The sequence below is a fragment of the Camelus ferus genome, chromosome 24 (genome assembly GCF_009834535.1).
Source record: "Camelus ferus isolate YT-003-E chromosome 24, BCGSAC_Cfer_1.0, whole genome shotgun sequence".
Taxonomy (NCBI): Eukaryota; Metazoa; Chordata; class Mammalia; order Artiodactyla; family Camelidae; genus Camelus; species Camelus ferus.
This window is the reverse complement of record NC_045719.1, coordinates 15679421-15695353: the sequence shown is the minus strand read 5'-3', so window position 1 is coordinate 15695353 and position 15933 is coordinate 15679421. Positions and strand designations below refer to the sequence as shown.

The following is a 15933-nucleotide window of genomic DNA, read 5'->3' as shown; positions in this document are numbered from 1 at the left end:
CGGCTTGGTTGTTCATACTAACGAGACGGTTAAGTATATGACTGCAAGGATAAATTGCAAATTCATTTAATTTTGAGTTGAAAAAATAATGGGACTTCCATTTTTTTAGTGGCTGGGAAAGATGTTACTAGACTGACTTTACCAAAGATAACTTTAATCCCTGGACCTAAAAAGAAATTCACCAAAAAGTCACAGTGTATAGCTCTGGGTTGGGGATTCAGATTATTTTAATTTTGTTTTTTTGTAATTTATAAACATTTCTACCAAAACCCCCATATATACCTTCATAAAAATGAAAGGTAAAATGGCACTTTTGTGTTTGTTTTTAGATAGAAACAGGTTGAGCTGCCACCTGGACTTTAATTTATTAGAGTCCTGACCACCAAAAAGTGCCTTAGCAATGCACACCCAGAGCTGCCCTGCCCCACTAATTCAGTGCAGCCCACAGGTATTTGCACAAATCCTAAAATTTGCTTTATTATTTTAATTCTTAATTTTAAAGTCTGTTTCTCTCTTCCTGATGTCAGACCTTATGTAATGAGTTCTCCAACTTTTTTCTTAGTGCCCTTCTGTCACTGGAACGCAAACTGATGCTACTTCCGTGATTCTGAGCATAGATCTATTTATATTTAGTATTCACTCCCTTTTCCTCCTTAAGCGTGGAGTTCCAGACACATGGGATTGACTGTTGCACACTTTTTCTTCAGCAGTCCTTTGCCCTGGTAGAATAGCTCTCTGCTGCCACCTTCTGGTTTCTGGCTGCTAAAGCCAGACAGCAGGTCGAAGATGACCATATATTAGTGTGGGCTCCTCCCAACCTCTGAGATGCTGCCACACCTTTCCCTGAGCTTTTTTCAAGCTCTTCAAAGCGATCTTTTGATATCTTTTAATTCTTATTTTCTCCAAAGCCAGAATTGAGAAGTTGTGACAGAGACCTTAAGGCCCCAAAGTCTAACTTATTTACTAATAGCCCTTTACAGAGAAAGCTTGTAGATCCCTGCTCTAAAACATGTAGGAATAGCAAATGTAGAGAGCAGCCACAGCTCTCAGGGATGAGGGGAAGTACCAAAGAAGGGACAGCCATGGGAGAAGCTGCCCTCCTACCAAGCAGAGCAAGGCCTTATTGGAGAGAGTGTGGCTGAATTCAGTGGTTGGTCCATAAGCAGAGAAGCTTGACGGAGGTTGAATGGAGTTTGAATGGAGTTTCTGGGTAGAGAAACTTGCTGGAGGGTGAACACTCTTGGTTCCTCACAGACCTGCTGACAGCAGTTCTGCAGGAGGAAAGAGAAAACGATTGGAACGGAAACAAGGATGTGAAGCCCCTGCTGCTGCCTTGCAAGCCCCTCCATGCCCTCAACTGATAAGTCTCACTTTACTCCAGCTGGCTGAAGAATGCCTTTTATGTCCAAGATCCAGCTCCAGTACCTCAAATTAGAGTTAAAAGAGTGGATTTAGAGCTAAGAGGCAATAATTCGGTAACTGGCACAAACATACAGTCCACATGCAGGTTTCTCTACTTCAGTCTGTTACTGTATGTAGTCAAGCCCCATGCATTGCATGTATCTGTTCTAACTTTGGAGCCTCCTTCAACGTTACAGTGTCCCCTACATTTTCTGTTAAATTTGTCTTTCATGACATCAACATTTTAAAAAGAGTCTGAACCAGTTACTTTGCAGAATTTCTCTCAGTAAGGATTTATCTTTTTGTTTACCCATGATTAGATTCAGGTTTAATACTTGTGACAAGAGTATTACGTAAGTTACAGTATTGTGTCCATGAAACATATTATTAAACACATGGTGAAAGTTTGTCTCGTTTCTACTCATAGCAAGTTTGATCATTTGGTTAAAGTTACAGCCGAAATTTATCCATCTTCCTACTGTAATTAATAACTACTCAACTGAGGGATTGTGTAAAAATATGCAACTGTGTTTGTTTCCAAAATCTTTCACCTAACGGAACTTATAAATTATGGTGATTCTTGGTTGAATCCATTATTATAACAGTTGTGAAATGGTGATGTTTCTGGATTTCATTTCCTTTAAAATGAATGGGCAATTTCAAAAACTGAAAAGTCTGGGCCAGGTTGGGCTGCAGGCCGCGCTCCTGAAAAAGGCCATCTTCTTCCCATTCTTATTGTCACTTACCTCCCCGCCTTTCCTGTCTCCTTACCCGTTTCCCCACATCTTGGGGAAAGCATCTTGTAGGCCTTGTTTTACTGTCCATCCTCAGGATGCTGTTTTGAATGAGAATCTGTGTCATTATGATATTTTAATGGATCTCAATTTTCTCATTATATAAAAAGATTCTTTAAGACTTATTTTTGAATTTGAAAAAACCAGAAATTTTATGGTTTAATTACCCAACCTAGGGACTAAAAGCAATGTGTTTGTTATTTGTTAATGCATTCGTTCAACAAATTGTTCATTCAATGGATATTAAGTGCCAGGCAAAATAATGGAAACTGACAGTAGAGAAGGGAGCTAGCTTCAAAGTGCTGTAGAGTGTGCCTGAGCTGTACTGTCAGACGGCCCTAAGTATTGATACTTGTTGAATGTTAGTCATGTGGCAAATTCCATGACATCTGTGACCTTGGTTTTCTCATCTTTGAATGCAGATCACTATACCTGTCACTAAATGGATATGGTGATTAACTTTAATGTGTGTGCATGTACACACACATTCAGGCAGCCATTTCTTTGCATGGCATCAAGTTTACTGAAACTTGTGCATATCTGAGTCATGTTCCCATTTAGCATGGTTGCGATATGCATGTTTCAGTAAGCATGGCATCCTGTAAGATGAGGGCTACCTGTAAATATAAAACAGTGGAAAACTGCCTGGGATACTGCAGTTTCTTATAAGTGGTACCTATATGATTAAGTCAGGAAATCCTTTACACCTGCTGGGGCTCTTTGTCATTCTCCAGCCTCTCTCGTTGAACATTTTCAGTGATGGTGCGATCAGTGTTTTAATAAGAAGACTGCACTCTAGTTCTTATGTTAAGTCTACAGTAATTTGTACCTATTTAATCCTGGTGCTGTACTCAGCAGCTACATAATTCATGTTGCATAATTAAAATCTTCCTTTCCTAGCAGATTCCATTTCAGAACCAACTCTGGCTTCACTAGTAGATTGGCACCTCTTTAACACACAGTCCCTGTTCCATTCCTCCACCTGTGGTATAGAAGTGGAGTTAAGGAATTCAACAATCTGATTGCCTGGAAAGCCTCATAGAAAGGGAGGCTTTGCAAGGACAGAGACATATGAGCATCAAAAGGCTCTACCCTAAATATTTCACTCACATTGAAGGGTCCTATGTATCAAGGTGTCACTGAGATGCTAAATCAATAAGATAAAGTCCCTGGGCTCTCTGATTTTATGGGTTAGCATCCTGGTCCGAACATATGCTAGCTTTTTGTGTTTTGGCAATTCATATGATCTGTTTCAATTTTCCCACTTTCAAAAGGGGACAATAATACCTATTTCATTGTGAAGTTACAACAAGATAATTCTACCTAGTAGACAAGTCATACTCTTTAGCCACAAGTCTTACTGGCACTAATAGTAGTTTTATTATTGAGGAGACTCATGACATTTAGTAGACATAAATGCCCAGATTCCACTTCAGGAATCAGTTAAGTTACTTTGCTTAAGGTTATTCCCCTTCCTAGGGCAGCTCACATCCAGCAACTGACAAATACAAGGGTAGCCTTGCCACCTTGGCCTGACTTGGAGCAAAGCTGAAGGTCCATTCTTGCTCTGGGACTCCGCACGGTATTGAGTGAGGTTGTTGTTGGAGTTACTTTGCAGCTCAGCCTGGGTTTCTGCCCGATTCTGCTTCCTTCCTCTCCCATCCTTTTCCTTTCTTCCCTTCCTGTCCCCTCTCCAGTCCAACAGGAGTTGATTCCAAGCACACTCCTTAATAATCCTGCACACCAGACACCACCTTGGAGTCAGCTTTACAGGGAATGTTGCCTGTGACAATAGGATTTGCATTGCATGGCCTAAGACCTGTGACCATCAGAGCTCACCTTATATCAGTCTTCAGCATGTTCTAGGGTGTTTTGAAGGTCATAAAATGACTCAGTAGTTCTCCTAGGATAGATCAGCCTCCCAGCATTCTGCTAGTGCCCTGGTGCACCGATCATATTTTCAGGAAGGAGATATTGCCTAGGGAAGGCCTTGAGCATCTGGTGGGAAACACTCCCTGTGGCTTTGTGTCCAGTGGAATTTGAAATTGGCAGCCCAGCCAGTAAGTACTAGGTACTTTCCCTTCTGGTGACCAGTCATTTGACCTTGCTCTCTGAGTCGCAGAGGTTTGGGGCCATCGTGGAAAACAGAGTTTGGAAAAGTTTCCTGATGGGCAAGAGTGAAGGTCCAGATGGTTTTTTCATACAGAGTGCAGATTTGTCCAACAGTAATAAGTTGAGTTGGTTTTGTATAGAAATACAGGTTTCAGAATTTCAAGGGACTCTCCTTTTCAAAGAAATGTAATTGTTTTACTCTTGTACCTTCAAACTCCTAGTCTACTTTATTATAATGTCTCATTTACTGCCTACAGTTTTATTGGCCTTACATCCTCAAGTTCTGTTTATGCAGTGTTAATTTATCTAAGTTCAGGGCTTTAATTCACTTAAACAATAGACTTATCTCTTACAATAATAATAATAATGAAAAAACTTCAAGGGATGAATAAATGAATTTTAAGGAAATGCAAACTAATCAATCCCCATTGCAGCCAGAGTGACCTTTCTGAAATAAGCACCTTGCTTAACATCTTTCACTAATTTTCTTACTACGCCTCGAAGATTCGACATAATCTGATAGTTTATCTCTTTAGCTTCATGCCTTACTATTTCCCAACTCATATCCTCCATACACACACACACACACACACACACACACACACATTTTTTTCAGTTAGTTTCAGAAAAAGGTTAAATGTAGAACTCTATTCTGGAATATATTTTTTCTCCAATCTATAGAGGTATTTTTAATTTGGTTCATTTATAATTAAATGTTTAACAAATTGATAAAATCGCTGTATCTGTTAACATGTTAGAAGAGAGAAGTAATCTATTTTAAATTATAAAAATATATCATTGTATAAATTGATTTTAGATGTAGGTATATCCTTAGGTGAAGTGATATATTAAAGTTACTGTTTTCTTTATCACCTATTTCTTCCTTTGGAGTTATTTTTTTACTTTAGGAGAGAATAATTTTGATGGGTTTCTGTACCAAGAAAAGGAAGATTTAAAGGAGAGACTTATTAACTTGTTTCTTTATGTTGTCTCTGTAGACCCTGTAATATGATGAGGAGTTCACTAATGAAAGGGGGTATTTTAGAAACATTTCTGAACCTCCATTGCTCTTTACAAAGCTATGCATCTCTTTTGAATATGGAGGACAGTCCAGAGGCAAGCCAACTCCTCTCAAATAAGGGGTTCCACGGTGTAATTCTAAAACAGAAGGAACTTTCTGAGTTATTTCCAAATCCAGTTTTGTGTGATACTGTAAGGTACAACTATGAAGAGTTTAAGACTCTCTATCCAAGTAACAAAAAAATACTTTTCCACATATTTTTTGCCCATTAACTTTCAAGGAATGATTTTAAAAAAGAAATTGTTCTAGCCAAGGGAGAATCTTACCTTATTTTGTAAACTTTAAACTTCTATCTTGCTTTCAAAATTGGTTATGTTCATTCTGGAAAGTAATATTAAGAACAAACTGATAGTTTTTAAAAAGAAGAATGGAAAACCATGTATAGTTTTTCATTTTTGATTTCCCTAGTTTGAGATTTTAGTTCAGGGTTATAACGTACAAGCTGAATTGAACTGAAATTCTATATTTTATTTCCTGGTCTTTGTCTCATTACTAATTTTGCCTTAGATAGCATCATTTTTTTTTTTATATAATACTCAATTTGTGATGAATACTTTACTCTTTGTTGTAACATTAGTAAAACCTATTTTGTATTAGCAGTTGTCTTAAAATGTTTTCTGATATTGTATAAATAAAACCCTTTTAAACATTTTGATAATATTTAGGGTAGAGAAGACTTCTTGAAAAAAATCACTCGGGGTCGAGTGGCTAATGGAATGATAATTCAGGTAATCCTAAATCGGTTTTAATATTTTATTCTTCCTTTAATTTGCATTTTACTTAGCATTTTAAATTTGCCTGTAATGAGGCATCTTTTCACTACTTGGTTTGCAAGCCAGCAGTTTTCTCTCCTTAGCTGATGATACTTGCCCTCTGTGTAGACTAGCAGTGTTTGATCATGCATAAAGAAACTGACCTCCCATAAACATATCTCATTTTGTGGCTTAATGGGAATTTCTGCCAGTCTAGTAAAGGGCAGTGAGATCTTACTCCTAAGTGTCTCTTTAGTTTGCTTTGTGATGATGTTATGTTTTCTTTACTTTTAATGTCTTTCAATTGAATTCTTTTATTTAAGACTGAAAGGAAAATATACTATGATTTTTTTATATAAAACTTTTGAAACTAAAGCATTATAGCTAGAAAAAATCAATTGTATTATTTTTTAATCTCTGTTCACCACCTGCATACCCTTTAGAACCCAGGTTGGGTGTTTGAACCCTGGCATGTTTCTAGAACGCCTCCCCTGCAGGAACACAAAAATACTTGAAACTGTTATCAAAAGAAGAATAAAATCAAGTGGCAGAACAGTCCAAGACAGTGTTATTTTAAAAAATTATTTGAGATTATCTGCACTTCTGCTCCTCTTGGAAGCAAACACAAATTTTGTAATTTTTTTTCTATTAGGAAGTTTGACATTTTCAAACATATAAGAGTAGCGTCTCTCTAATTCTGTATGCTTGAAAATGCCGTATTTCCTAATTGATTTCTCTCTATAGATATGCTCAGTAATTCCATAATCTTCCAGTCCATTTTTGCTTAATAGTGTGTTATTAATTTCTTGTTTATTGGTTTTAGAATGCAGGGATTACCTACATTTCAATATTTGTCATTAACATGTTCTCTCACCCTATTATCTTCTAGTATTTACTTAAGAGTATTTGATTTTTATTGTCATTAATTTTTTTCTCTCATTTTTTCTAATAATATCTGTGCACTTTTAAAACATGTTGTGTTCATACTTATCGCTTTTTTGGATGGCTTTTTAAAAATTTTCAAATATTACTGCCTGGCACAAGATAGAGTCTCAATAAATGTTTAGGTAATTAATAACAATGAGTTATTTAAAATCTTTGCTGGCAGAAAAGACTGTTTTCCCTTCAAGAAGAACAGGCACTTGAGAGGGAGGAACTTACGAGAAAGAAAGCAATATATAATCTGGCCCTGGCAGAAATGGAGATACCTCTGCTTAAACTAGAAGAAGATGCTATGAAAATCAGAGCTGTCTACAAAGAACAATCTGAAGTAAGCATGTATAACTAATGGAGAAACTAATTTGCAGGAATATTTAGGTGGATAAATCGTGTATGGAATTTTACATTATTTTTTGGAAAGTTATTTATTGCTGTTATTATTATTATTACTATTACTATTATTATCATTATCTGGCAAATTATGATTTCACGTAGGAAGATATAAAAACATGGACAAAATAAGTCACTATTTCATGACCACACAACTAATCTATAGTGGAGCTATATAGCAAGGCTGTTACTACTATTACCTGGAACCCCATACTCTACCTTAGAGTGTACTGAGGAAAAGCAGTTTTCAAATGGGTGAGAAGAGATTTATCTGGTGTGATCACTCAGTATAGTAAATTTAATTCAAAATCTTCGCTGCTTGTTAATAAAATGCTAAAGCTATGTTTACTCAAATATAAAATATAATGTATCTTGATGTTTTCATGGTAAACTTTTGGTGCATGTAGATGAAGTTAAGACAGCTAGGATGAGAAATAAAGCGAATGTTGATAAAATATTTTCAAAACAACAGGTTTATGGCAGTAACTGATATTACTAGCCCTTCCCAAAGAAAAATGTAGTAGAAAAATATGTAGACATCATATCATTAGTCTTCTGGAGAAGTAGAAGGTGTGGTAGGCATCATACATTCTTGTCCTCAGCCGCAAGGAGGGCATACATATATTCATCTGGGCCATTCTGGCACCGGGATTTTTCTTCTTTGCAAATGATGATCTAACTTTATATTCTTACTCTTTAATGATTTTCAAAATATCTTGATTTTAAAAACTTTTGTGATTTACGAAGTGTTCCTATTATGAAAGCTTATTTTGATCTTCAAAGCATCTCTCTGAAATGGGCAAGAGAGAGTTTATCTGTAGCAGAGACGTAAGAAACTGCATGAAGCAGTTTGTACGAGGCCGTAAACCATGGAAACAACCAGTTCTGAGTACACTACTTAGGGCTTCTAAATGCTTGTACTAGCGCTCATGTAATGGATATATAGCCAGTTCTAACACCTAGTGAGATAAATGATTTTAATAATGGCTCCTCCTTACATTAATGATAGGAATTTATTAATTGCATCAAAACCTCCATTATAATTATTTGAATATGATAATGAATTCCAGAAAAGATTAATGAATTTTATTTTTTCTTATTTTATAATAGCCATTGTTTTATACCTTCTTGTAGTTCAGTAATTATTTTTGTTTTGTTGTTTTTAATAGTGTGTAAATCATAAGAACTCAATTTAGCATAAACTCTCGGAAAGAAAAAGTTTTCATACATTTTGTGTAATGATTACTGGCAGTTTGCATTTAGAGTTTTAATTTTGGTTAAAATATTTTAATTATTGTGATGAAAACTTATAATTTTTATGTTGAGTTTGTTAGTTTTTATTACTGAGCTAAAATTGATTAGATTTTGGTTTTCTCAGGTATTTCAAATCTAATACTGGGATTATGGATATCATAGTATGTTTTTTGTAATTCATGTGTGGTGATCCTTTCCTTTTACACCAAATGTATATTGTTGTTATTAAAATAGTCACTTGGGGACTATTTGACCTAAACCAAGATAATTGGATTATAACTGCTGCACATCTTAATTTCTAAACGTCTTCTAGATACTAGGTGATGTAATTGAGAGGAAAAATCATGCGAAAAAGAATGTAGAAAAAACAAAGAAAAAATTGCAAAGAAGGGGGAAAAGAGCCCAGGATGCACTAATAGAAACTGAGGTAAGAAATTTAGTATCAAAAAATAATTTTGGATTTATAACCTTTTTATGTCAATGAAAACTATTCCAGCAAATGCTTGAATTACATTGATTCTGCACGTGCATAGACACACACACGCGCACACACACACACACACACACACACACGTCTCTGTGTCTTCATTTTCTCTCTTACAGTGTCTTTCCCGCTCATCTAGCGTGTCCTCTCATTACCTTTCCTACAAAGTAGAGGTAGGAATTGTAGTACCTAGAGATAGTGCCATGTTTCTGCAGACGAGACCAGTGTACAGATTGAAACATTTGTTAATGTCTGACATCTAAATTTTACCCTCAAGCTGGTGTATAAACAGCATGAACAAATGGCTGTGTATCAAAGGGCGTCAGGGCTTTTTCCAACTTAGAAGTAGTTAATTCCTGAAAATCCTCACATCTAACATTCTACCTTTAGAGAATCGTTGGATATGGGAAAGCAGAGATAATCCATTGTCTTTAACTTGCTATCCTGTGGATACATTTTAAAGGTAGCACCAGTAGGATTTGTTGGTGGACAGCATGTGGGCCTTGAAATAGAGGTATGATCATATCATTTAAATAATGTTTGCTCTGTACAGGGCCACAAAAGAAGTATTAAAAAAATTACCAAGGAAAATAATGTATATAGTAATAACAACAGATACTAATGTTTTGCATGCTTTTTATATGCCAGGCATTGTTGTAAGTGCTCCTATGAACTAGTTTCATCTTCATGATAACCCTATGAAGAGTGAGTGTGCTGGTATTATCTCCACTCTACAGCTGAAGAATCCGATGCCTTGTTTTTTAATTAACTTACTCAGTTTCACATAGCTCGTTGATGGTGGTGTTGAGGTTCACTGTATCTGGCACTGGCACCAGACTCCATACTCTTAACCATTACATTATACTGGTCATATCATACAGATTACTTTTATTGATCCCAATGAAGTAAAATCAGAACTTAATTAAAAAAATAGCAAAAAGAAAAAATTTTGTAGACCACTGGAAATATTTTTAAATCACATTTTCGTTATTTACTTCTGTGTTAAGGAATATTTAGAAATACAAATTACAGTCTCATCAAATGTAACAATGGAGAAAAGAACATTAGCCTCAGTTGTTACTTATGTTGATACATAAGAGGTTGCTATTTGCTTTTAGTTGTTCACATGGCCAAACATATTTGTGTTCCAATTAAATTGCAAGGATTTGAAAAATCCCAGTATTTAACATAAAATATTTCTGAATTTTTTTTAGAATAAACGCTCAGTAATTTTTGAAGAAATGGAGACCACTAAAAGTAAAACAATTATTTATCATACAAAAATAAATCAATTGAGTAAGGAGTTAGAAGAAAAACAAAAGGAAAAGGATATGTTTGATCAGATACTTGACCATTTAAAGTAAGTACTTAAAATTTATCAAAATGTTAAATGTTTATTATTTAAAAAGAGATAAGGTCAAATTTCCATATTTAAAATTCTTAAAATGATCCATATTTTGTGTTATAATTTGATGTGAAATATACATGTGACATTTGATAATTTTGGTTTAAAAACATAATCTTAAATTTCTGTAATTTTTCACTGCTCCTCTGGGTTTATTCTTATTTAAATAATTCAAGTGTTTCTCCTTTTCCAAGTGTAAGAATTTTTATTCATTATGAAATTAATAATCTTTCCAACTAATTTCAGTGTTTCTCACTTATATAACATAGTTAATAATGTATAGTTTTCTACCCAACCTTTTTTGATAACAGTTTTGAGGTAAGAGTTTACAAATAGATATTCTATAACGCCTTGTGAAATTCACATTTACTGTCTTCAGAAACCTCTAATACAGTCCCCTCATTAGTCTGGGGTGTACCTGACAACGGTTAGTAAGGCTTTCACTTTGAGAATGACCAGGCTTTAAGATTCTTAGTGTATCCATAAACCCCCACTTAGAACTCACATACTCTTCCTTTACTCCTCTTGGTTCTTACTTACTGTTTTGTAATACATTGAGAACAGGGTTTAGAGGACTGCTAGAAGAATATGTGGTGGTCACATTTAGGATGGTTTGATTTAAATACAGAAGGCTAATACAGCATTAGGAAAATCATAGCACTTGAGGGATAAAGTGTCAAAAAAACCAGTTATGCACAGTCTAATACCATGTACCTTAATGGAGTCAAGTCAAAGCACTCAACGAGGATTTGTTTAGCTATCACCATAGGGTAAAAACTTACTTTCAAAACTATCATACAGCTTTATCTGAAAATTGCTAAGTCATACTCAGTATACCAGGTGAGGAAAGCAAGGAAACATGTTGTTTACTTAGAAAAATATTTATCCATATTGTTTAATATCTGTAAAAAATATTGGGGGGGCTCAAAGGGATAAGTCTAAAATTATGTAAGTCACACAAAACTTACAGAGATTTAATTCAGGAGCTGATGAAATGCTTTTCTTCAGAATTCCTACCATTTCAATTCTTAAATTTTCTTCCATCCTAGAGTATATTGCCTTTGAGGCAAGAATGGTCACCATGTCCTAGTGAACCAGTTCTCTCTCTAAACTTGACAAAACTCTGCCTTCCTACTGGAAAAGGAGAAAAAGAATAGCTGAGACTGTGGCTTTTTTTAAACAAATCTATTAATTGACAGTGATAATGGGCAACGTCATATCAATGTCAGTGATAATGGATAATGGATAATGTGTAAAGCTAACATTAATTGACCTCCTAATGTGCCAGGCATTTTGTGGGCAATCTAAGTACCTTATCTTGTCCAATTCTCAGTGAATTTTAAATCATGTAATAACATTCCCACATGATTGCCAAAGAAACAGAAGCTCAGGGAAGTTAAATGACTGCCTTCAGATCACACAGCTAATCAGTGGCAGAGCTACTCCAGTTTACGCTTGCCCTGTCCCGAAGTGTGTGCTCTTTCAGCTGTGCACGTTGACTTCCTACGCTAGGTTTGGAACAAAGATTACTGCAGATTGACCGTGCTAGGAGTAATCTGCTTTTGCTTTCACTAGGGTCAACTCCATATTAGTGAGTAGTCCTATAGAACATCACATAAGAATTTTGGATGTTGTTAGTATGAATGATGAAGTGGAACAAACAGGGGCAAGACAGATGAAAGGGAGTACCTGATGCCATTTAAAAGGAGAGGCATTCATCTAAAAAATGTGACCAGAGTCATGTTTTCAAATTGGCTAATAACAACCATAGTGGAGAGAGAGATAAAAAAAAAAATGAGTACTTGTGTTGAACTACTGAATCAAGCAGAGCAACTCAGAGCTGGATTTGAATTCTGGTTCTGTCATTTACTAATTAGCTTCTACCAGCTCATTGTGCTGAAGTTTAGGGGTTTCATCTGTAAATTGCTTTAATAATTATTCTTTTTATAGAGTTGTTGTATTAAATGAGATACTGTATCCAAAGCAATTTTATAAAACATTTTAGCCCCTTGAAAATTTTAGTCCTGCTGCCTTTATAGCTAACTGTGCAAATGATTCAATTTTCCATACCAGTAGAGATGAAAACGAATGTGGGTAACGTAAGACTGTGCTGAGCTTTTGCAGCTCTGGTTATTCTGGATTCTGGGTTGCTGATCAACTCTGGTAGTTATTTCTAAAGCATATTTATTTTTGCAGTATTGTTTTAAGCAGTTTTTGATGCTTTTTCTACTAGTATAGTGCCTAATATAACTTCTGATTGCCCCATAAAAATAATTTTACCTCTGTGTCAGGATGTACTTAGTTGCAAATGACAAAATACACAAAGGCGTGTATGCACACACACAGAAGCACACATTCAGACTCCAGCTTAAACAGTAGGGAAGCGTACCGTCTCGTGTAGCAGGAGGCCTCTCAGTAGGGTAAGCTTCAGGGTCGACTGAGCAGCTCAGCACAGGTACTCATGTTTTGTTTCTTTCTCTCCACAATGGCTCTTGTCAGCAAATCTGAAGACATAACTTCCTTGTTCACCTTGCCTTTCATCTTATTGGGCTAGTTTAATATGTATGTTTACTAGTGAATAATTAGCCTTGTGCTGATTGATTTAACCTAAACAGAACGTTCCCTTGCTTTTACATGCTGCGTGGAGGGGGAGTCCTTTTGGAATGACAACAAAACAGAGGCACACTGGGTAGGCAGCCAAGAGACCCCACTAAATCTCCAGAAATTGTCCCCCACCTGGATCACTTAGATGTAGCTCATGGAGGTAAGCCAAAGGAAAGGACTAGGGGATTTGTCCACTGCCATTCAGTTCTAGGATTTTTCAGTATTGGGTATTTTCACATGTATCATGAGTGTATTTTAGGAAATTAAATGTGAATTAATTAGTGGCAAATGCAATTTTTTTCATTCTTCATAGGGACCAGTTTATAACTATGAGATATAAAAAGGAACATGCACAAGCTGTGTTTGATCACCTCGTAAGTGAGAAAAAAGCCTGTGAAGAGAGACTCTGTGAAGAAGAACAGAGATACATAACACTCTTTAGCATAAGGCAAAGAACCCTGGCAAACATTAAGGTAAGTATTATTTTTGGACTGTTTTATAATCAGATATTTTTGATTCTGATATTTATATAGTCAATTATGATATTCAGTATATTCAATTTTCTTTTAACGCTTCAAAGACATTACTAGTATGTTTTTAAAAAGATCATGTAGAACAAATATACGTCAAATAGACATGTATGTGAGTGAATGAAGATACCGTCTATAATGCTATTGCTGTGATCCCCTCCAATAAGAAAATTATTAAGAAAAGAACAAAACTTTTATTAATAATGGTGCCAAGTAACATTTTTCTATTTTAAATGTGGCCGTTACATAGGATTAAGTTTGGGTTTTCGTTTGTCTTAAAAATATGAAAATAATTGGTGCCATCTAGTGGCAACAAGTGTTGCCTCCTCTTGGAGGAGTTCTGGAAATTGGATAGCAGAACCTCAGATACGGGATGTCTGAATGGACTGGGGAAGCTTAGATTCAAATGCTCCTCTCAAAACAAGGAGATTTAAGTTACTTACTGACTTAAGCATCATTCCCCACCTCATGTTTTATCACAACAGTAGAATTAGTTGTTTGAATTCTACCACATTTTCCAGTTGTACTGGCGTTGAGGACACAGTGGGGACACAAATGAGAAATAATCATTTACTGATTGACATTTCAGCGTCTTAATGGAATGATAACAATTAGTGAAATGGCAAAATATGGTCAGCAGGAGAGAGATGAAGGGAAAAAATCTTGTATAACTAGCCTCTCAGTAATTGAGAGGTGTATTTCTTTTCATCCCAAAGCTGTCTCTGCCTTCCTGTTCTGAAGTGTACCTACTGCCAGCCACTTGGACACATCACATGGTCTCAGGTATTTTTCTTAGCACCAGTCTCTATCTGAACTTGTTTTGCTCATTCATTTTTACTTGTTTATTGTCTGCCTACATCCTGCTAAAATGATATATTCTTTATGAGGACAGGAAATTTTCTTCCACATTCCTCTCTGTATCCTAAAAGCTCAGAACTATACCTGGCATAAGGGAGGCACTCAGTAAATACTCACTGAATGACTGAATGATTAAATGGATGAACATTTGCTTCTTTGGGGGTAACTTTGCTGTCGACATGCATGATAGTGACTAAAAGCAGGAGTGTTCCAGAGATAGCTTTCCATACTGCACCAGACTCACACTTTAACACGTACTCATGCTGTGTGCAAAAGCTGACTCTCTCTCTCTCTCATTGATAATACATAAGAAATTTACCATCTAGTCTTTTCCCTTTAGGTGAAAATGGTTAAATTGTCTGTTGCTGTCTAGCAATTAAGTATTCTGCTGGAGATAATAATGCTTCTCAAATAACCTTTAATTTGTATGAAATTGTTTCTTATCAGCACTTGGATAACTCTTTGTTATGCATTCACCTTATACTGATCAGAAGCGTGGTTTGAACAGGAAAAGCTTGGAGATTGATATATCTCATCGTTAGTGACACAATCTATGATTATAATCAGTTATTGGTGTTAAAGTGTGGAAAGACAGTGTGAGTCCTCATAGAAAACCTAGTCTTATCCCTGTTTAGAAATTGTATGAGATTAAAATTTCTAAGTATATATCATGTAAAGCATTCCCAGAAAGAAATGAGCATTACTAGGCATTATTATAAATGTGGCATTAATAATCTGAGGTGTCCCCTCTGGACAAAAGAATTGATCACAATTACGGATCATCTAAAGGAATTGCTTATTAAAAAACTTGATAAAAGCCACAATGGAATTAATTAAGGATGCAAGAAAACACACCATGGAATTAGAAACACAAACAGCTAATAAAATAATTAAAGAAAAATATACATAAGCTTCAGATAACTTACAGTGTGGTTCTGGGGTTAAATTCAGTCTTTTTCAGTAAGCAGTTCCTACAGGATATCTTTATTTTTTTTAAATTTTTTTATTTCCCTGTGCTATACAGTATAATCTTACCTATCTATTCTACATTTTGAAATCCCAGTCTGTCCCTTCCACCCCCCGCCCCCCATATAGGATATCTTTAAATGATAGATTTCTTGAATGTCATTGAGTTTTTACTAACTGCCTATAATTTGCATTAGCAGAGACAATCTCCCAATACTTTGTGTTCTTTATTAGTTTTTATTTTTCTTCATATTTCCTACTGTCAGGAAATACGTCTTCCCTTGTCCATTGCTGGTTTCAAGTTTGGCTATTAAATCATTTCTTGACCTTTTCATGTGATAAATTCTTAGCTTCATACAGAGG

The 15933-nt window shown here is 35.5% G+C and overlaps 1 protein-coding gene across 1 annotated transcript in view; it reads left to right on the top strand.

Moving 5' to 3' along the window:
• CCDC178 (coiled-coil domain containing 178) overlaps positions 1-15933 on the top strand; it is a 280794-nt gene that overhangs the window by 88368 nt on the left and 176493 nt on the right. Inside the window, 5 exon segments of the mRNA XM_032467208.1 lie at positions 6054-6116; positions 7249-7410; positions 9037-9150; positions 10422-10567; positions 13530-13689. Coding sequence (XP_032323099.1) covers positions 6054-6116; positions 7249-7410; positions 9037-9150; positions 10422-10567; positions 13530-13689 — 645 coding nt within the window.